The 23,616-nt window shown below is 38.0% G+C and overlaps 1 protein-coding gene across 2 annotated transcripts in view; it reads left to right on the top strand.

Annotated features, from left to right (window-relative positions):
- The window catches only part of MAP2K5 (mitogen-activated protein kinase kinase 5), a 239,645-nt gene that overhangs the window by 58,422 nt on the left and 157,607 nt on the right, over positions 1–23,616 (top strand). For both annotated transcript variants that reach the window (XM_016198069.2, XM_016198068.2), the window contains exon 9: positions 21,319–21,358. In XM_016198069.2, the coding sequence (XP_016053555.1) occupies positions 21,319–21,358 (40 nt within the window). The remainder of the gene's footprint in view (positions 1–21,318; positions 21,359–23,616) is intronic.

The following is a 23,616-nucleotide window of genomic DNA, read 5'->3' as shown; positions in this document are numbered from 1 at the left end:
TTACTGATTTGGGTGAAATGGGTCATAAAGGAAATACCTTCCACTAAAATACAGCCCAAGCCTAGGAAGAAGAATTTAAGAAAAGGAAGTGAATGCACTTTCATTATTGCTCCATTTACCAAAGTGCTACACATGTTTCCAAAAAATTAATTCAGGAAAGATACATGTTCTGTGCCCCTCTGAGAGATTCACAGTGAATTTCAAAAACTTTGAGAAAGTAGAGAGCAGTATGGGTTGTGGTTAAATGTGGGAGCTCTGAGTTTGAATCCTGCATCTGCCACTAACTAGCTGTGTGACCTTGGGAAAGTTATATAAGTCTTCTGCCTGTTTCCCCATGTGTGAAATGGTGATAATAATAACATCTGTCTTACAAAGTTGTTGTGAGGTTACATGAGATGTCCCACAGCAAAGGCTCACCACTGTGACTGGCACTAATTTTTAGCTACTGGTAATGGTAGTACTAATAACTGAAAAAGCATTAAGCCTTTTGCTTCCTATGCCTACTTGGCCATGGGATTATTTTTCTGAGATATACCTATAAACCTCTCACAGAATTAGAGTTGTGTTGATTAACTTTGAGAAATTCTACATTATATTATATGTAGTATACTTCTATGTTTTCTTCTATTCTCTAAGTTGTCTCATGAATATGATTTGTTATATCTTACATATTATCTTACAATGATTTTCTTTTAAGTTTCAAAGGATTTTCTCTTTTATTGGGGTTTATTTTGTCATTGCTGTAGGACAGCTGGTATAATGCTAAGCCCACTGTACCGCTGGAGAAAGCCAGGCTCGCGTTCCTGTGGCCATTCCCTGGCAGAGCCGGAACTCTTCACAGCACCTCTTCTTTCACTCTGTGTTTTTCCCCCAGGCAGTGTTGTTTCTCAAGGTCGAGCAGAGTCCATTGTGTTTTCTTGTATTTTCTAGTGTACTCAGCTTATTCCTAAGGATGGAATAGATTCTTTATACATGTTGGCTGAAATGGAATGAGGCAAGTGGAGGTTTTCACAAGCAGGTTTTAGTAAGGCTCTTTAATTGGGTCCTTTCCATATCTAGCTAGTTTTAGATCCTGTGGAATTCAGAGGCTGCATAATTGTTTTAGAACATTAACCTAGAAGAAGGGAAATATCTAAACTAAGGGCACATATATGAATAACTAATTTTCTTACAAATGTTAAAACTTTGAGTACTTAGCATCCGTTAACCCAACATACTAGTTACCGTTCTCTTGGATACTATGTCACATTGAAATGAAAGTAATTAACAGCCTCAGTTACTTTGGAAACATTCAGTGATAATGAAGGCTAGTCACTCAGGTTCTTTGCTCTCTCCTCACAGTTTGATGGAATCACTTAAGCTTTGGATCTAGAAATGAAGTAATATTTAACTCTTAGGACTTAAGTTGTGCTAAGTCATCCAACAAGCACTCAAGGATCATCTTTTATATTTTTTCCTTAATGCATATTATTTAGGCTAAGACTCAGTTGTCAGCTTTTTGGCCATGTATTCTAGTCCCTAGGTGTTTGAAAACAGTAGTGAATTTTCTTTCTCCAGCTGCTTCCTTGAGTACAATTAAGGGTCTAACCTGATTTGGGGTAGAATTTTCTGTGATATAATGGGTAGCATATATGCTGTTTATATGGTGTTATGAAGGTTGGATATATGCCATCTATTTAAGAATTAATTTGACCATATCTAGAGACAAGAAGAAGAGGGAAGGGACAGTAATTCTCACAGGTGTTGGTCTCTCCTCCTTTATGATGTCTTATCTATCTTATGAGATATTTGTTGGCAGTAGGGTGAGGATGGTCCTTGGAGATGGTAACTGAGATCATGTGAATTATTAAGTTGTATTCTGCCCTTGTGATATGACCGTACAGGCTGACTAAAACATTACATTTGTGTTTTAGAGCTGAAATTGTATCAGTTACATGATTTATTTCATGAAAATTAGAAGCCCTGGTAGTCAGTTATATAAAATGAGAAAATACATTGTTGTCTAATTAAATGCTGTTTAGTAAACAAAAAATTTCAAATCATGGGACTCCTAGGGGGAAACATAATAAAAAGAGTCCTGATGAAACCTATGTAGAACCACATAGTGCCCAGGAACTTACTTCTTTTGCCAGCTGACCTGAAGGTGCCAAACCTAAACAGCAGTAGGTCTGATCCTAGCTTCTCTACAGGCTGCATCAGGAGCCCCTCAGTCCTTTATATGTTCTCCTTGAAGTGCATCTTATAAATTAAAAATAGTTTTTAAATGGTCTTGATATTGACCCAACAGTAAGGTGGTACTTTGATTTATTTTAACTTTAAATTTCCAATCAAATGAAGAGCACTTGCCTTGCAGCCAAGATCATATTTTTAACAAGCAAACAAGACGTCATCTTAATGTAAAATTAAATACTTATATATGGCTGGATTGCATTATAGGATCATGAGACAAGTAAGGATATTAATATTTCCAGAAAATCAATGAGTATTTGTCAAATAAAATTAATTATGTATGTTTTCCTCTCTCCCTCTCTCAGCATTCACTGTTATAGGTCTGTTTCATACGATAATGTGTATTATATTGATTAGAATCTAAAGAATGAACCTCAGCTCGTGATTCGCTCTACCTTTCCCACCTTTGCTTCCCCCTCCACGTTCCTATAGCTTCATACATGCTCATATCCATTATTGCAGTGATGGATTATTGCCACCCAGCCAACATGACAGGATGTCACAGGTCGCTGAGCAGAGATTTTCAGACTCTGTTTCCACCCGAATTAACTATTATTGAAATAGTTTATTGAGATTGAAGTATTGATCATTTCTGCTAACCTTGGCTTAAGGGAAGGAAGAGGAGGTGGTGGTATTTTTGAAAGACACTAAATTTCATTTTTAAAAATCTCATTTATTTAGCTTTTTCTTCTTTCTGTTTTATAGCGCCTATTGTTTTATTGCTTGGAAAAGTGTATCTAGGCTTTATTTTTATGACAGTATAATTATACTTCAGAAATGCACTTGATTACTATGGGTAACAAAATTGTTCTAGTATATTGTTTTGGCCAATATTGCTATACAAACAACTTTTCAGTCAATTGAGTCTGGTAAAAATCAATACATTATGGTAATATTTCAAGTATGAATTTGCTGAATCTAAGTATTACAGCAGCATCTCCTTTCAGGGAAAGATAGTTTTGAAGTGACAAGACTTCTAATATTTTATTTTATTAAAAAAGCTTTCTTTATAAAGAAATTTAAAGTCCCCAGCAGAAGTGGTTGTGAGCAGATAAAAACATAAGACTACTTCTGTTTTTATAGGGTGGAGGAGATCTGGTGTCCATTTAACACCTATTCTCTGGCTGCATTAGGAGGGTATAACGTCTGGGTTTGACTTCATATCACAGTCTGCCCACCTTTGGATCCAGAAGTGTCTGGACCTGGGTACTGAGTTTCCAGAGAGATGTGGATAGGTAAGAGACCACCTAGAGGAGCATGGGAATTGTGCCTGCCCAGTCCTCCTTCATTCATTTGTTGGACAGTCACGTTCTGAGCATGTGCTGTGTGGAGGGTAGTGTACTGGCTGTCAGGGACAGCCCAGCTCTCATCGGACCTGTGTCCAGAAGGATGGAGAAGCTCTGTGCACAGTTAAATGTGGTCGTGTCTGGGTCATCTGGGTGGGCATCCTCACAGGGCCTAGCAGGGCACCTTACCTACTGTAGCCACTTAGTGCTTCAGGAATTAATCTTCAGAAGCAGATTCTTCACAGCCTAAAGATGGACACAAAGTGTTGTCCATTGCTGGGTGACTCTGGGAGGTGTGAAATCTCCTGCCTTAGGCAGAACGGCATCACTTTCCTTCGGAACTGCTGAGAAAAGCGTTCCCACTTTGACCTGGACATGACACAACTGCAGAGGTTACTCCTGAGTCTGAAGTTCCAGAACTAAGTTCATCATTCAGCTACCATAAAAATACTGTCAGGTGTTGCTTGGTTTTGTTCTTTTAAATTTTGTCTTACTGTAGATTCATTTATTCACTGAACAAATACTTACCGAGGGTTTCTGTGTGCCAAGGACTGCTCTGAACACATGTGATCCAGTAGTGAGCAAGACAGACAAGTTCCCTGTGCTCCTGGACTCACACCAGTGGGGCAAACGGACAGTAACCAAGGAAATGAACACCGAAGTAAGATGATATCAGACCTTGCAAGTGCTGTAGAGAATGTAAAGTGGGTGCTTACCCAAGGCTTATCTGAGGAGGTGATATTTGAGCTGAAACCTGAAGGATAGGAAGGAGCCAGTCACGGGGAAATCTGGGAAAAGAACCTTCCACGCAAAAGGAATCACTTTTGGCAAAAGCCCTAAGATGGGTGTCAGCAGGTTGTGTCTAGGCCAGCGGGGCTGGAGTAGTGTGAGCTCAGGGGAGAGCAGAGATATGGGGCAGGACTTGATCATGCGGGATCTTTTAGTCCTTGCTAAGTCCATGCTAAGAAGGAATGGTCAGTCTGGTTACTACCCCACCCCATCCCCTTTTCTTTTCCAGTGAGAAAAACAAAGCTTGGAAAGGTTAACTGGCATGCCCAAGGTCAAATCAAGACTAGAACTCAGTAGCAAACATCGAGCTGTACACCATAAATACATAGAGTTTTTATTTGTCAGTTATACCTTAATATGAAAGCTGGAGAGAGAAAAAGACTAGAACTCTGGTCTTCCAACACCTAGATCAGTACTTGGGACTGCTTTCAAGCCAGGGTTTTTCTATTTGTCATTCACTTTCTTGAGTTTCCTAATTTTTAACCCAAATTACTTTTGATTGTAAGATATAAAGTAATATATAATTCTGAAAGTCAGTGATGTGCCATCCCTAGTTGTTAATTTTAGAGACTTTTTAGTAGATGTTAAAACAATCATTCCTTGGCTAACAGAATTATTTCAACATAACTTGTTATTTGGTTTACCCTTTGGGTCTCTTTACTTATCAAAACCTAGAATTTAATAATTAAATACCTAGGTTAATTGTATAGTTATGTTAGTGGAGGTAGTGCATTTCTTGATTTATAAGGCACATTAATTTTTTTTTAGCAGTTTTACAATATCTGATGTGTTAGAAAATTGTAGTCTTTTGGTTGGCATATAGCACAAGCAAATATTTGTATACCATAGCATCTAGGGTATTTACTTAAATTGCTTTTTTGGAAAATAATTCACTGTGAAGTCCAAAAGGCATTTACTGTGTATAACTTTCTGCCACAGTTTTTTTTCATTGCTCTGTTGTTGGCTACTTTGATATAAGAGACCATGTTTCCGTTAAATTGCTGCCTTACTGGAGTGAAATATGTTTAGGTTCTGATTTGTGCACTAACACTAAATCAGGGGAGCAGATTACTAAATTAGAGGGGAAATAGCAATAAAGACTTAGGCTGTGGATATTAATCATAAAGTTTTCTTAAACATTAATTTGGTTTTAAGTGTGACTTTGTATTATGTTATCCTCTTGACTCGAAAATTTCCATATGCTTCCTTGTCAGCATTACAGAAGAAAGAAAGAGAAAGAATGTACAGTATTATTTCTGAAAGCAGAATTTGTGGTTTTTGTTTTGTGAATTCAAATAATGAAGTGAAAAATGTTCAGACAAAATTAGAACTTGCCCTAGGGCATAATCGATATAGCATTTTAACAAGCTTAGTATATTTGGAAAATATGTATTGTGTAAGGTTCTCAAATATACTGATTCTATTACGATTGCTAACTGTAGCAGCAAAATGTAACAACATACTTAGTCAATAAACATAAAGCTCTGATTAAACCATAATTAACTTTTCAGAAAAGTTATCTAAAAACTATGAATAAAATATATTTTTACATCTCTCAGCAATAAAATATATAGCTAATGAAACTTTATAGTGGTAGAGAAAATGATACATGAGATACAATTTAGAGTGAATTTTTACCATAAACACATGTACCAAATTAAGTTTCTGTACACCATTTATTTCTTTTCCCTTTTAACTTGTTTTAGAGGTGGTGCTTAGTGTTGCAGAGGATAACAGCTGGGTAAGTGACCGAAAGGGCAAATGAGAAGTTTCCCTGCTTCCCTGGAAGTCCAAGTAAAATGTTTTATAGGGCCCTGTGCCTCATGCACCCAGAACACAAGAGGTTCCCCGAATCACAGTGGCTGCACTTCCATTTCCAGACTGGGCCACATCTCATGTCCTGGGTTAATCCCCAGCAGCTTTAGAATGTAGCTGGGTGCAGTAGGCATCACCTGATACTCAATACTGTCTTACTGCTTAATCCCTTCCCAGTGCCCTTCCTAGTAATAAGTACACTTTGGTTTCATGAGGAGAGCTAAAGTAAGCAGACTGCGTGCAAGCCCGAGTATTTCTGCTGGCATTTCTAGCCAGTATACTGCAGTTATACTTTATAGCTGTCTTCCTTCTTTCCTCCTTCCCTAGAACTTGTAATCTTTGAAGTACTGACTTAATCCAATGTCAGAAATGTCACCTCATCCTATGATTCTCCAAAAATTATATCGTTGGGTTGTTTCATTGGCCATGATTTTTTTAGTGTATTTTTGTGTGTATTTAAATCATCTTTGGACTCTTGGTGTTTTGGCCTCTGTCTTATAAGGAAGTTAGTTTTCCTCTCACACAGACCCCACTTCCTTTCTCCTTCCATTAACCTTACTTAAAAAATATATGGGGCACCTTTAAGCCTTAATCTCTCGAATGGATTGGAAAATACCGTCTTTTCTTGACTAATCTCAGAGGCTGTAAAACAAAATGTTGCTTAATTTATGAAGAGGATATTCTAATACAGCTTATATGTTTTTGGAATTGAGTTTAGAATCCAAATGCTTTACATCTGTAATCCAAAACATAGCTCCTCAGCATAGAGACACGGTGCCCTGTGCAGGGAAGTCACTCAAATTCTTTCTTGTTTGGGGGTTTAAATATAACTATTCCCAGATGGTGGAAGGTACAAGGGTAGTTTGAGTGTTGTTCAGTTTTTATCTTAAAAGAAATAGTCCTTCCTGGTTTGTCTTGACCTTAGTCATGATATGCCCATTTCATGAAGTCTGTTATGCACAAAAGTGCACAAAATGAAGACAAAGTGCCTCTCTTCAGCCTGACAAAAGCTATTCCTTTGCAGAGTGGTAGCTGCAGTGAAAGTAAATAAATGAATGGACAGCAATCACAGCCTAGTTGATGAAACTGTTCAATTAAAGCACAGGCATTTACATGGTGTAATTTCCCTAAATTGCCAATGAGCCCCTTTAGACACAACCAGTGTTCAAATTGATTTCAGCATTGATTTTGGCTGAAGCTGATAAATTTCTGCTTGTTAGTTAAAGTAATTTTGCAGAAGACTTTGTACTGCAGTATTGAAGTGTTCATTTAGCTGATGGTTAAAAGAGGAGTTATTTACAGAGGCCTCTACTGTTGTTCTGAGATGGGACAATTCCCCAATCATCTTTTACTTTTAATTTTTTAGGCTTCAGTATACCAATCAATAGGTGATTGAAACTGATTAAAACTTATCCAACCAGCTGCCTATGGCAGTTTAATTAGAAACTGGATGATTCTTAAATTAAAGTTGTCTTATTTTCATTGCATAGCCATCTTCCAGAAGAGTAAGGGACTAACAGTGCTGAAAACTTGAAGTTTGGCTTTGTTAAGGTGTCTCACAAATGTTAACACAATAGCTATTTTTAAAGGCAACTCAAAAATGCTTTCAGAGTACTTTGCCTTTATAGAGATTAGAAGTAATAATATAACTTACTTGCAAGACAAGGAATTTTTTCCAGCAAAGGGATAACCTGTAGCATAATGAGATCCAGGGAGAACAGCTGCCTGTGGTGTCTCGTTTCATAAACAAGACGACGCCTGAGCTGCTTTTTTTAATCTTCACCCGAGGACGTGTTCACTGATTTTATGGGGAGGAGAAACATTGATTGGCTGCCTCCTCATGCACCCCAACTGGGGATCAGACCCACAACCTAGGTATGTGCCCCGAGGGAACTGGACCCATAGCCTTTTGGTGCATATGACAGTGCTCCAACCAGCTGAGCCACGCCAGCCAGGGCTGAGCTCGTTTTTAAATACTACAGCTCATGATACAACTAGCCAGCACAATACTCTGTGTGTCTCCCCCCTGAAAACCGTTAGCTTTTAATTTATATTTTTCTGTTTTGAGGTCTGGATTAAAGTCAGCCTCCACAGAATTAAAAAACCAAATACTTTCATATAATTATATGTTGACTTTTCAACAGTATTGTGGGCAGGGTTATAGAAGAGCGATTGTTGCCCTTTTTTCCCCAGGGAAGCTTCCCCATACTCATTTTCTCGAGTGTGGGACAATTTCTTGAGTTTTTAATGGAAATGAGTTAATATTTCTGTCATAAGGGACATATTACATCTGGTACTACAGGGAAGAAGGGAATAAATGGCTCACTTTTCAGAGGTGCATTTACTCTTTGACCCACTAGGGCCCTATTTAGTGTTCTAGGAGAGGTAATTTAGTAAATTGTACTCCAGTGGCCTGAAAAAGTTAATGCAACTCTGAAAAGTGAGTCTTTCAATCGATTCTCCCTATTGCTTTCTAAAAATCAACACTGACCAGACCATATCCAGAGAGCCTTGAAGACAACTGGAGTTAGAGGATCTAGAAGCAGCCAGTTTATGTTCACACAGCACAGGCGTTGGGTTTGGCTTCAGAGAACTTGCATCTACTTCCCATTCCAATGCTTATCAGATAAGAATCCCATAAGCAGCGGTTAACCTCACCAAGCCTTCCTTTCCTTACCTACAAAGTGGTGATAATAAGAATATATACCTTACAACTGTATGTGCACATCAAGTAGCTTCTCTATATAAAAAACTTTTTATAAACTATAAAGCATAACAGAATGTTGATTATTAATAGAAGGAAGTTTCCTGAAATAGCCATTTTTGTACCTGATTTTGGAAAGTGATTTATTAGCTTTCCACCAAGAAACTGTGAGCAGAGATTACATTGTAATGAACCATTTCAGGAGAGAAGTTGCCTAGCTAGTTAATCCTCAAGGTATTCCTATTTTTCCCACATGTATTGCCTAACTACTCCATTTCTTTCTTCTATTCTTATCAGGATTATTTCTCTTGCCTGTCTGTTTTGCCCATTATATTTTTTCAGAAGTTTTGATAAGATATCACTGTTATTCTAGCTTTCTTGATCTCAAAGGTATTTGAGACATATATTAAAAGACATTACTCTAGTTGATGTGGGGAGTGTTAAAGGCTTGAACCAGGCTGCATCAGTTTATGGAAGAAATATGGAGGCAGTGATGACCACATTACCTTGGAGGCAAGTGTGGGAGTAAAAAGAGGTAAATAGAAACCAGAGTAAATAGAAAGAAGAAGACATGATAAAATGTAGGGTTATAGTAGCTTTTCTCTGATTGGAAGTCTTTCTAACCCAGCCAAGTTCCCCATGTCCTATGTTAGGTTGGTTTGTGAGCCCTCTGTATGATCACCATCTTGAGAGAGTTGTTAATATCTGTAGCCCAATAGCATGTTTAGTATGACACTTAAACTATCTGTAGCGTCGGGGGTTGTTTAACAACGAATTATTTTGCAATCAGTAGTCAAGCATCTGTAATGGGTTTTTAGGCAGAAGGAAGGTTGGCATAGACTGTTTGAACTAGTAGTCTACATAAAAGCTTCTTTTTACAACTGCTATTTACTTTGCATTTCTTGTTTTAACAGCTAGAGCCTGGCTAATGTGTTTATCTCTTATGGAAGGCAACAACTGTCAGTGTTGATTTCCCTAAAACTATTTGAATTTTCTTCCTGTGGATGGCTATTTTAGTATGTGACATATTGGTAAAATCCACCCCCAAAGAAACCTACAATGAGAACAAGCCTCAAACGATCAAGCAATAAAACAAGTTTTTCATGAACTGAACCACAGCTAGTTTACATTTGGTTACTGAAAAGGTGTTGCATTAAAAGATGACACAGGCTGTGGGGGGTGGAGGGTGAGGGGTGGAGTTAATTAATCTCACAAGATAACAAAAGATTTTTGTTTTGTTTACATGTTTATATTTATACTCATACATTTATGCAGTTGGCTTTTATAAGGCAAAGAAGAGTACTACTGGTTTGGTGTAGGCTTCAGAATTGTTCAGCCTTCTAATCTTTTGGCATAATGTGATACAGCCAACTCTCAGTTTCCTTATTTTAAATAGGAGGCTCAAAACGTATCACCTCATGCCAGGTATCTATCTCCTAGTGGTGCCTTAAGCCCTTTAATTTCCATCATCTCCTTTCTTTTGTTTTAAATTTCTTCTGTGCCAAGGCTATAAAGTCTTGGAATGGAAAAACGTCTAAGTTGGAGAAAGACTTCCATTGGTTATTCTAAATTTACATAAAATCAGAGTTACCTCTTTTTGGGGGGCAGGAAATAAATAAAATGTGATCTTAAGAGCAAGAAAACAGCATCTGTAAGTATGGAAACCAATGATCTTACATCATATTGGCTTTAACAGATACCATATCTTTTTGATAAGGAAGTAGATTTAATAATTAAATCTCAGTAAAGCCAACTCTTAACTTTCTACACTAACAAGAATTAAGAGTTGCATAGATAATTAAAATGGGTAACCAATCAAAAATCTTATTTTAGACAGACTTTGTCATAAAGACCTGATCTCAGAGAGGTTTCTCATTCACCTTGTCTCCTTTCCTCTGCCCTGCCTCTGATGGACATCCTGGAATGGCATTCAGAGAATCAGGGAATCCAGGATAATCCCACAAGCTGTGAGATTTTTGCCTGGAAAACAGAAATGGTTTTATCATTTAAGAGAGCCCTTACTATGTCTGAAGCAAGCTAATAAATGCATTTGTAACTTATTTATTTATTTTTAAATATATCTTCATTGATTTCAGAGAGAGGAGGGGAGAGGGAGAGAGAGAGATAGAAACATCAGTGATGAGAGAGTCATTGATCGGCTGCCTCCTGCACATCCCCAACTGGGGATCGAGCCCGAAACCCGGGCATGTGCCCTGACCGGGAATCGAACCGCGATCTCCTGGATCCTAGGTCAGTGCTCAACCCCTGAGCCAAGGCCAGCCGGGCTGTAACTTTTATTTTAAAGCAACCTTTGCTTATCTTCTTTCTTACCTCCCATCTGTTCTCTCAGAGACCCAGGGAACAAAAACAAATATCACATTCTTTCCTGTTTACCTAAAATAAGACCATTCCTTTCTAATTGCAGGTTATTTCTTAAGCGAACTCCTAACTATTGCTTTCACCATTTTAGTGACTGGATTATTTTCTTGGGTTTCCCATTTGTTTAGAGAAATTTCCAACAATTACTAGCACTCTGTAAATAATTCATACAGTAATTGTGTTCCTCTTTTCACTGACCTTCTCTGAAGTATGTTAGTGAGAAGGAGAATTTAAGTCAGTGTCATATACTCCACATGGCATAAGAAAACTGCCCTGCTCCCTTCACAGGACAGTAGCAATATCGTTGTGTTGGTGTTCTTGTTTTGCCATTGTGATTAAAAGTCATCGTTTATGCATTTACTCTTAAGACTCTTGCTCCAAGAAGCAACAAAGGGGGAAAGGTGTTTCCCTACTGATTTGGGTCACCATTTTGCTAACATATTATCAGTTATGGTAAAATATGAAATATTTACATTTGGATCATAGGTCAGCTCCCCCATTCTTAAACTATATTCTACCTCACAATCACTAGAGAAGCATACATACTCCCTATTATAAATTCTTTCTACTCATAATTTAAAATAATTCGATTAGAATGTATTTGGAAATTAACATGCAGAATAGCATCATAGAAATTAGATGCCTACTTTAATTGTATGAGATTATACAAGCTTTATCAGAAAATATATGATCAGCTCTAGGTTATTTATTTTGTGAACAGGAGTCAGCTGGGACAATTCGTATTTTTTTGGTTCTCCTAGAATTTGAAATTCTGAGCATAAATACTTTCAGTAAACATTGTAAAGTACAGATGTGGTTGATTTACGAATGACATAAACTTGTGTGGGAGTCCAGATGTCGGAATGTGAACACAGGTTGTTTCTTCCTTATGTCCTATAGGAATGTAGGACTTTTTAACATTTTATTTTCAAATTTTTCTTTTCCTTCCTTTCTCATTTTTAAAGATTCTTAGAGAAATTCAGTTTATTCTTTGGAGTGATGTATCTTTTAACAAATTCTCATTAGTATTTAGATGAAGGTGGGCACAACCTCTAGCCCTTTATGTATTGTACTAGACCCCTCTTTGAAATTTCAGAGAGCAGATACTAGACTTAATTGCATTTTTTGTTGTTGTTAATCCTCACTGAGGATATTTTTTCCATTGATTGTTTAAAGAGAGGGAGAGGAAAGGAGGGAGGGGGAGGAGAGAGAGAGAGAAACATCACTGTGAGAGAGATGCATCGATTGATTGCCTCCCACACACCCCCCAACTGGGACCAGGGATCGAACCTGCAACCCAGGTAGGTGCCCTTGATCGAGAATTGAACCCACGACCCTTTGGTGCTTGGGCCAATGCTCTAACCACTGAGCAACACCTACCAGGGCCCCAAGTATTACTTTTGAAATCAGTCACATGTTTTCTTGAATACCTGCTCTCAGCAAGGTGCTGCATTTGGCAGTATCGAGATACAACACCAACCAACATTCAGGGCCTCAGGGACCATTCTCAGGGTCTTATTGCTGTCTTCCTGTCTGTCCCTTCTCATCTTTACTGCTTTCTTCTCATCTTTCTGACTTCTGAATTTGGTGTTCCTCGGGTCCAGTCCTCAGGCCTCATCTCTGTTTAATCTAACTCCTAAGAGAGCTTTTATAGCTCCACCGCCTCATGTATCTTATGTTGATGAAGCCCTGTCCTCGGTCCTGAACGTCAGGCTTATGTCTGATTGCCAGTTGGATGTCTTTTCAGTATTTCAGAGTTACTTAAAACTGAGCTCTGGATTTCCTCTGAAACCTGCTCCTACTATAGTTCTTCCAGTCTCAGTAAATGAAAACTGTTCTACAAGTTGCTCCTGGCAGAAACTTTGCTGTCATTCTAATCCTTTTTCTCTCAGACCACCAGCTTTACCCACAGATCTTGTTGGCTCTTCCTCACAACTATTTTAAGAAGCCAGCCACCTCTCACCACTCTCTTCCCACCACCGTATTCCAAGCCACTGTTATCTCTTGCTAGGATTATTCCAATAGCCTCCAATTAGTCTCCCAGTTCCTATCCTTACTTTCCTACAGTGTTCTCTCTACCCAGCAGCCATAATGATATTTCTAAAATGTGTATAAGCTCTCCTTCCTTTCACCATGACTTCCCATATCACTCAGAATAATGATAAAATTCTTCACTATGGCCCAAATGGTACCACACAGTCTGTCTTCCTGTTACCTTCCTAACCTCATCTCTCACAGCTGACCCCCTTGCTTATCCCACTTCCACAAACATCACACGCACACTCCACTTGAGGGTGTTTGAACTTGCCGTGTCCTCCGTCTAGAGTCCTCCTTCCCAATATCTAAACGTTATGTTCCCTGACTGCTCACGTGTAACCTGATGAGAGGCACCCCCTGCCCTCCTCCCCACGCCTGATATAAAAATGCACAACCCTGATTTTGGTCGCTCTCTACATGCTTACCTTTGTTCTTTTTCATTGCACTTCCACTGCCTGACATACTGTAGTCAGAAAAGGTGACCTGTGTGTTATAGACTTTATTGAGACCTGCTTTGTGCCCTAGTACATAGTCAGTTTAAAAAAAATAAATGTTCTGTACCTGGAAATAATGGATATTCTCAGTTTGATTGACGAAGAGTTCCATATATGATCAGTGACCAGGCTGTTAATTGTGATGTTAAGATCTTCTATACCTTATTAATTTTGATCTGATTGATCTATTGATTACTGGGAGACATTCTCCTACTATATCAGTGTATTTATCAAATTTTCCTTGTAATTCAGTCTGTAACCTATAGGTCACTTTTTTTGACTACAGTACAGTTAGTTTAAAAATCAGTAATAAGTTAACTGCCTTATACATTTAGAAATTAAAATTCACACATCCAAATAACTTGTGGGTCATACAGTACATCATAATGGAAATAGAAATATTTACAACTGCCCCAATGGCTCGGCAGTTGAGCATCAACCTATGATCCAGGAGATCGTGGTTCGATTCCCAGTCAGAGCACATGCCCCAGTTGTGGGCTCCATCCCCAGTGGGGGGATACAGGAGGCAGCCGGTCAGTGACTCTCTCTCATCACTGATGTTTCTCTCTCTCCCCTCTCCCTTCCTCTCTCTGAAATTAATAAAAATATATATTTTTAAAAATATTTACAACTGAACAATAAAGAAATACCATATATGAAAACTCACTGATGCAGCCAAAGTCATACTTAAAGGATAATTTTTGTACATACATTAGAAAAGAATTACTGGATATTAGTGGGCTTGGGAACTACCTGAAGAATTTTTTCTTAAGGGAAGGGGTTAAACCCAAAAGAAGTGGAAGCAAAGAAATACTAAAGAGAAAAATTAATGAAATTAAAATTCAAGAAACTTCAAGAAAACTAAAAGCTGGTTTCTAGGAAAAATTGATCAACTATAACAGAGAGAAGACACAAATCACAAAATTAGGGTTAAAAAAGGCAAAGGGGAGGGGAAGGGAAATAGGAGAAAGGTGGTCAAAAAGTACAAACTTTCAGTTATAAGAGAAATAAGTACAAGGAATGTAATGTACAGCCTGATGACCATGGTTAACACTGCACTGCTGTATGATATATAGGAAAGTTGTTCAAAGTAAATCCTAAGATTTCTCATCACAGTGCAATTTTTTCTTGTTTTGCTTTCTCTCTTTATTGTATCTATATGAGGTGATGGATGCTAACTAAACTTATAGCGGTAATCATTTTATAATATGTATCATTCAAACCATTATGCTGTATAACTTAAACATATACAGTGAGATATGTCAGTTATATCTCAGTAAAACTGATGGGGGGATATATTTCTAGGCAGAGCAGAGATTTTAAAAATAAGGATAGGGGAGCAAAAGGGACATCTGTAATACTTTAAACAAAAATAAAAATTATTTTTAAAAAACTAAAAAAAATAAAATTGCCTTTTAGTTCACGAGGGCTCCTGCTAAAAAAATAAAAATTAAAAAATAAGGGTATAATGAATAAATTTGTAACAATAAATTTGAAAACAGAAAATGGACAATTTCCTAGGAAGTCTTAAAACTGTCTTAAGAAAAATAAAAAACAAAAATAAACCTATAGCAATTAAGAACATTTATTCATTCAGTCAATAAATATTTATAAAATGTGCCCAGCACAGTTTTAGGCTCTGGAGATACAGTAGTGAACCAAAAAAATGAAAATCCCCGTTTTCATGGATCCTGCTTTCTAGTAGTGGGAAACAGATGATTAATAAATTAGGTGTTGATGAATTCTGTAAAGAATAAAAAAGGGAGAATAAGTTTTTTTTACATAAGATAGTCAAGTAACATTGGACCTGCAAGAAGTGGTGGAGCAAGCTGAGCAGATACTGGAGAAAGAGTGGTTCAGGCCTGAGGAATAGGTGCAAAGGGCCTGAGGATGGATCATGTTTGGTGGAGCCGAGTGAGTATTGTACATAAGGGAGATTGGCAGGAGCAGGGATTGGTGAGGTGACCAAGATCTAGATCATGAAATCTGTGTGAGGACTTTTGACTCAGCAGTTAGAAATATACCCAAATAGGAACAATGATGAAAACTTCTACTCACATTATATATCAATTAAATCTCAATAAGCTGGGGGGAAATAACTCCTGTTCATAAGATTATGGAATTAATTAAATGTATGTAGAATTTCTTTGTAAAATACCATCCAAGTGATAGATTTCTGTTTCATACAGAAGTACTAATTTGTTGAATTAGTACTAGAGAGCACCTGCCATGGCCAGGACTAGTACAAAACATAAAGAACACAAAGACGATTAAATCATGGTATTGCTCACTGCCCAGTATGGGAGACAGACGCAAACAATATTTCTGCATTGTGCTCTAGGAGCTATAACAGAGCTACTAAGTCTGAAGACTAGGAGAGGCCTCAAAACTTTGCAGTCTGTGAGTTGACCCTTGAACAACATGAGTTTGAACAGTGTGGGTCCATTTATGTGTAGATTTTTTTCCCGATATCTATACCATATTTGATCCACAGTTTGGGGTCCACAAAGGTGTGGAGGGCCAACTGCATGCATTGTTCTGTGCCATTTTATGTAGGGGACTTGAGCATCCATGGATTTTAGTATCTACGGGGATCTTGGAACCAGTCTCCCTAGGATACTGAGGGTAGTTAGGTTTTGGGGAAGTGAAAAGTTATACATGGATTTTCAACTGTGTATCAGGTAAGGTACCCCTAACCCCCATGCTGTTCAAGGGTCACCTGTATATTAAAGAAAGGTATGTGGATTCTTTTTAGGGTGGCTTATTTTTTTAAATTTATTTAACCCAAGAAGAATGAAAAATGGAGGCTTCTCAATTAGCCATGGTGATTGTCAAATGGTGTTTCTGCTGAGATGAACATCTGTCTGCATGTGGCATTGACCACACCTGTCTGTAGTACAAATAAATTGCAGTAGTGGGCAAGAGAGAATCATGGTAAGAAATCTAGACTTAGAAACATGATATAACCATAGCATGTCAGATGGCTATTTTAATTATTTGTCTTAAAGTTGGTTCAACATGAAGTAATTCTACTGGTTTTTCTTAATAAATGGCATATCACAGCCATTTGCCAATCTTCATCATTAAAGCTAACTTGCTATTTTAGTCTATTTTAGCACATTCTACTCTCAAAACACCTAGCTCCCCTGAAAACTTACTAGTTTCTTAAAATGTAATGCATGCCAGCCCTGTCTTCAGTGTGTTACCTATGTTATCATACTGCATCCTCATGACTCTATAGGGACTGATTTCCCCTTTCCAGACTTGAGACAACTGAGACGCGTAGAGGTTTACTAACAGTCCAGGTTCACGTTGTTAAGAAGTGGCAGAGCTGGGATCAGAACCCAGGCTGTGACTTCAGAGACTGCACCCTTCACTCCCTACCTGCCAAGCTGGATTGGCAGTGAATGCAGAATGCTTCATTGCCTGTAGAGATTCAGATGTGACGGTCCTTAGCCTGATTGAAATAGGTCAGCACCTTTTTAAATTTTGAATTATGAGTTTCCCTGTTTTAGAACACAGTGAAGAAAACTGTAACATCACTGTGTATTTCCTCAGGTGCTAAAATATGTATATTCTACCACAGTTCCAGGCTTGGCTTTGCCATTGACTACTGTGAGTTTGGACAAGTTTTTTTAACCTGGATTTTGGGTGGTTCCACTATAAAAGGAAGGGATTAGACTAGACAGTTCTCTCTATTTCCTACTAGCTCAGTAAATTTTCTGATTCTGTACCCTACCAGAATTAAAGGTTGATATCAACTTTTTTATCAGTCATCTAGAACCTGTTGTTCCAAATGAGAAAAAAAAGTATGGATAGTAAGTGCTCTTCTCTTTCGCTGGGCTCTTTGTTATTTAAAATACTCAAAAAATTTATACCAAGGCGCTAGCCTTTGCCATCCTAAAGTGTATATGTTGTGTGCTCAGTTTTAAGGGCTGGGAATATTCCCTGAAGGTCTGTGCTGGTCCTAAACAAAATGGAACACTCAAGACTAAGCACTAAAAATATCTCATAAAGTGCTTCCTCCATGCACTCATTGGAACAGGTAATTACTGTGGCAACAACAAACTAATTTGAAGTGTTAGCTGTTAATTAAAAGAATGCGGAGGTGTATAGTTGTCTTTTGGTGTAACCAGAGCCTCCATTCAAACTTCATTAATCACTTTACAGTTAATGTGTTGAGGAAGGTCAAGACAATTGAGATGCAGTATCCGCTGAGAGTAAACAAATTCCTTTTCTCCAGGTGGAATGCCATTTGCAGAGTTAAGGAGCACACTCCACTCATACCTGGCATTGCCTTTGTCATCTGCTTCTCCTTGATGATTAAATGTTAAATCGGTACTGTCATTGCGCTGTAAGCCAAGCCACACAGCATTTTTATTGCTCGAAATCGAACCCAGGCTTCCACGGATGAATTAGCGTGCGTCATAATTAAATCATCAAGCTCCTCCTTTTATTTCACTTGGAAATAGGAGACCTTGCTTTTGGAAAAGAGATCAGCTTTCTTGACAAGCTAATTAAGCTGCCAAACTGTTCTGTATGGTATATATTAAACTATCTGCTCATCGTTTACTTATTGGTGCTCTTTGTCTCAAAAGCCCCAGTGTTGCCTGTTGTCCAAAGTGGCAGCACTTCTTTTTACAACTTTTGAATCCTTGTTTATGCATTCTACTATTAGTCTTCACATTTTTTGTCTTTGGTTAGTGATTCTAACATAGAGTATTTTTAAAAGTTGAAATTTGAAGAGTCAATGGTACATAAGAGGAAAAATAATATATCATTATTAAAATACCTATATTTACATGGAATAAAGTTACTAACTTCCTTCAAATCACATTTCAAATTAGCTTAGTCCATCAACTTTTCTGCCAGGCACTGAGGGAAATACAGTGTGTGTTGTCGTTGTCATCTGCTGCTGCTGCTGCTGCTTCTGCTGCTTTTTTTATGGATTTCAGTAAGTGGAAGGGAGAGGGAGAGAGAAACATCAGTGATTAGAGAGAGTCATTGATCAGCTGCCTCCTCCACGCCCCCTACTGGGGATCGAGGCCGCAACCCTGGGCATATGCCCTGACTGGGAATCGAGCCATGACCTGGTTCATAGGTCAGTGCTCAACTGCTGAGCCATGCTGGCTGGGCCAGTGTGTGTCTTTATATGTCAATTTATTACATGAATTCAGATATATAATGAGTCAAATCATAACCTGAAATGTAGTTTCACATTGTAAAAGTCTGATACTAATATAGATAGTAAAGTAAGTGCTAATTTGTTCTAATCCCTTTTATAATATAGGGGATCCACTTGTAAAACATCACTTTATATAAAGTATAAAAATTTTTAATTTAAGTTTTATAAACTTAATGGTATTTGTATATACTAGGGAGGTTGATATTTAGACAGTCTATAGATACTTTTACAGATTAAAGAACTCTTTGGTAAAATGAACAATTGCCAATTTTTATAATCTTGCTTTTCCTTTAAGATATAATTTCTCTATAATTAATTGATAAAAGTTAAGCGTACCTTCCAAAATTGACTCAACCTTTGTCCACTCAAGTAGGAAAAGCAGAATGAATTTCTTATAACATATATACATGGATATATACATACATTTACATATTTTCTTCTACTTTTACATGAATTTGTAACATTTTATATATGGAAAGTTATAAGTACTTGTAGGTTCTTAATAACTAAATTGTATCTGTAAGTCTGCACTTCAAAAACAATTGTCAGTGATTGCACAGCTCTGTACATTTACTAAAAATTATTGAATTGTACACAAGTGAATTTTATCATATATAATTATACCTCACTAAAGCTGTTTAAAAAATTTGTCAGAGTGTCTGGCCGGCATGGCTCAGTGGTTGAGCATTGACCTAGAATCCAGGAGATCGAGGTTCAATTTTCGGTCAGGGCACATGCCCGGGTTGCAGGCTCGATCCCCATTCGGGGGCGTGCAGGATGCAGCCGATCAATGACTCTCTAATCATTAATGTTTCTGTCTCTCTCTCTCCCTCTCCCTTCCTCTCTCTGAAATAAATAAAAGTATATTTAAAAATATATATTGTTGGAACAGCCACACAAAAATTTCTGCCAAAACAACAGAAAATGATGTTTTCATTTGATAATAGTGGAGTGCATATTTGTGTAGGTTTTTTAAAGACATAAGCAATTTTTTGTAACTGTATGGTGATGGTGTTAATTAGATTTATTAGGGTGATTCTTTTGCAGTATACATATACAAATATCAAATCATTATGTTATATATCTGAAATTAATATGATGTTACATGTCAACAATATCTTGAAAAATAATAATAATAATAAAGTAAATGAGCAATTTTTACTACTAGTTTATTACCAAGTAAAAATTGGGAACCTGGCAAATTGTGCAACTTGGCAGCTGAGGACGGGGAATTCCTGGCAAGCTAAATTAACTTCCTCCACATGTTTTCTACCCCCTCACATCTTAACACTAGCCAGGTGAGAGGAAGAACAATCTGGTCTTGGCTAATGTGCAAAATCCTCTATGGAGCAAGACTTTAATTCTTCCAAAATAATTTCTTTCTTTATACTTTTATGGACTTGCAGTAACAGTGCTTGTTTGTGTTGTGTGGTTCATTTTGAAATATTTAACTAAGGCAGATTGTTTCTGGATAATGTTCAGAATGTGTAGTCCTTGCAGTACACATATGAAAGGCCACATTTCATTTAAACACAAAAGGTCTTGCAGATTGTTTCTGGATAATGTTCAGAATGTGTAGTCCTTTCAGTACACATATGAAAGGCCACATTTCATTTAAACACAAAAGGTCTTGATGAAATAATGGTGTTTATTCTGCAAACGTTAGCCTCTTTTTCATAAATAAGTGTATTCATATTCCTTGATTTAAATTGTAGTTATTTCACTGTATCTGATCATTTGATCTTGTCTCCCTTCTGAAGCTTTTTCAATATTGAGAGATGCCAACTTTAGGAAAAGATGAACCACCTACTTGAGTCTTATAATCCTGTGACTTCTTATAGAAATTTATATCTTTTAAGCCATAGTTAATTCCATGTGTTTTGAGATTATTTTGATGAGGGAATATAACTGATTTGTGTATGTATAAATGAAATAAACAGAAGGAAAACCTCCCGTTTTATATGACTCTGTATAGTGCTTAGCAGAGAGCTGTAGAAGACCTCCACATACACACACACTCACACACACTCACACTCACAATGACAACCTGTCGTAAAGGATCTAGAGCCAGAAGACCTGGATCTGAGGTCCACTTCTGCCACTTACTGACTTTGTACCATTAGGCAAAGTACTTCTCTGTGCTTCAAAGTTCTCATCTATAAAAGGATAGTAATGCCAGCATTACCTCATAGGGTTATTTTAAGGTAAGGTATAATGAATCATTTTGTAAACCATTAAGCTCAATAGAAATGTAAATTACTAATGTTATTAGTGTTCTTGGAAAGTATCATATGTCCTGTCGCTGCAGATGTGTTCAGATTTATATTTATGTCCTTAACCATTTTCTAGGTTGTTTAGTGATCCCAAGTAATTTTGTTTTGTTTTGTTTTCTTCCCTTAGAGCATATCACGTCCCAAGTGGGAAAATCCTAGCTGTAAAGGTAAGTGCTGGATAAATTTCATGACATTCTTGATGCTTACCACTCCTCCACCCCTTGTTTAGCTTGAGTCACAGGCAGTGATAAACAGGAACTGAAATGGTTTTAGGTTTGGATTCGGTGGTGGAAACTGTAGCACTGTTGTGACATTCAAGCTCCTGAAGGTGTTTTAAGCTCATGCCTTAGCATGCTCAGGTGTGAGCACCCCACGTCATGACTCCCTCACCGTTGTTGCCTACACTTCTTTCTGTGTTCCCTGTTAAGTGGCATCACTGTCTTCCTGGTCCTGCATCTCAGAACCTTAGTTATTCACTCCTTGTTTCCCTTTATCTCTGGCATCCTATAAGTCACCATATTCTGTCAGAAATTTCCCCTGAAATGTGTCCATATGTCACTCTTAGTGTTCTCATCACTGCCTTGGCATCGTATCCGGCTCACATACCTCCTACCAGAACTATTTATAACAACTTCATTGTACCTTCTGTCTTTTTCTTCCTCCATGTCCCTTTACTCTGCCACCAGAGTTGAGAAGTTGAATCATGATCTGACCATGCCACTGACTTGGCATTCCCTGCTCCCCACCCCTGAGAGTGTACAATATAAAGCCTAAGATGTCTGACCCTTTACCACACCCATCAGTAGTCAAGCTGCACATAACTCATGGATGGTCTGGGCAGTGACCTAGGATGGTCCTCACTTGTTGCCATCCTGTTCATAATCCACACCTCATCCCTGCCATACGCCAAGATCCCAGGCCTGCCACGACACTTGCAGTTTAATGTCTGGCATTGGCTGTTGGTGCTTGATCTTCCCATCATTTAATCTGAGATTCTCCTATGTTCTTGTGAATTGTACCTCTGACTGAACCCGAGGCTTCCTCAAGTCCCACAGAACCCCACTTCTAACCCTCAGTTCTTAGCTGGCAAACTGGTTAGGCGTGCTCTGTTCCTCCCCCTCCCCACAAGTTGGCCATGTCCTCTACAGATCAGCCCCTTCCCACCTTTACAGCCACAACCTCTGCTTTACCTGTCTGTCACTTTTTGTCATGCCCTGTATTGCCAGTCTCTGGACCCTTAATAATGAAAGCTTTTATTTTTTGTGTGACTACTGTATACCAGGTATTATGCTAGATGCCGTATAACTATTATCTTATTTCTTAAAACTACAAAGTAAGCCTTTGTATTTTAGATTTGAGAAAACTGCGACTCAGAAAGCTCAGTTGTCCAAGGTCACACAGTTGGAAGGGCCAGGATTTAAAGCAAAATCCATCTGACTCCCAAGTGTACGTCCTCTGTGTCACCATGAAGCCTTCATACAAGTATCACCACTGCTCCTCTTTCCGATTTCCGTCTGTCCTTTCATGGTTCGTCTCCTCTATGATGATTTCTTAATTATTCCCAGTGAGAATTCATTCTCTTTCTCTAGCATTTGCATAGTATATATTTCTCCATCTTTTATCTTACCTAGGAACCTAAGAATCTGAACAGTTAAATTGCAGTTGGTTATACCTTTAGCAGTTTAAACCAAAGCTAAGGTTCAGGCCTTCTGACTGCTGTGTAGTCAGAGTTCTTTTTCTATACCACACCCAGTACAGCACCTGGAATGTGTTATGTGACATTACAAAGTCTAGTTTTAATAACGCAAATAGCTTTTGGTGAAGAGATACAACAAAGCTCCCTCCTGGGATAGTTTCTTTGATATTCCAACCAAACTAGGTTTACAGAATTATAGAACTGAAAGAAATCTTAGAGATCATCTGCTGAAGCCCAACATGAGGAGGAACCTGATGTCCAGGGACTTCCCAGGGTAGGTACTGTAGAGCCAGTCTCCATCCCAGCCTTCCCGAGTCCACTGAGTACAGCACTCCTGTACCACCCTAGCATTGGGTTGTCTCTTCCACACCTCCTGAGCTCCCTCTCTACTCAGGGGACACCTCCACCAGCTCGAGCACTATTTCCTTTTCTATTGAGTTATTTGTTTGTTCCTTTAGTTTCAGAACTTTTAGACAGACAATAGTGTGGTGAAGGCCTGAGGCAGGGAGTGGGTATGGGGTTTCACCCCTTTCAGGGGTTAATGGGGAAAAAGGGAGACACCTGTAATATTTTCAACACTAAAGATAAATTTTTTTAAAAAAGAATTATAAGTAAATCCTAATCTGATTTAAATTTAATTATGATTCCTTTGACTATTTTAATAGTTTTTTAGTATTATGATTATGGCAATAGATATGACATGGGTTTATTATGGCATTAAGCATTGGT

This window comes from Miniopterus natalensis, chromosome 1 (genome assembly GCF_054644295.1).
Source record: "Miniopterus natalensis isolate mMinNat1 chromosome 1, mMinNat1.hap1, whole genome shotgun sequence".
Lineage (NCBI taxonomy): Eukaryota > Metazoa > Chordata > Mammalia > Chiroptera > Miniopteridae > Miniopterus > Miniopterus natalensis.
Note: the sequence above shows the minus strand (reverse complement) of the source record. Positions and strands in the feature narration are given on the sequence as shown.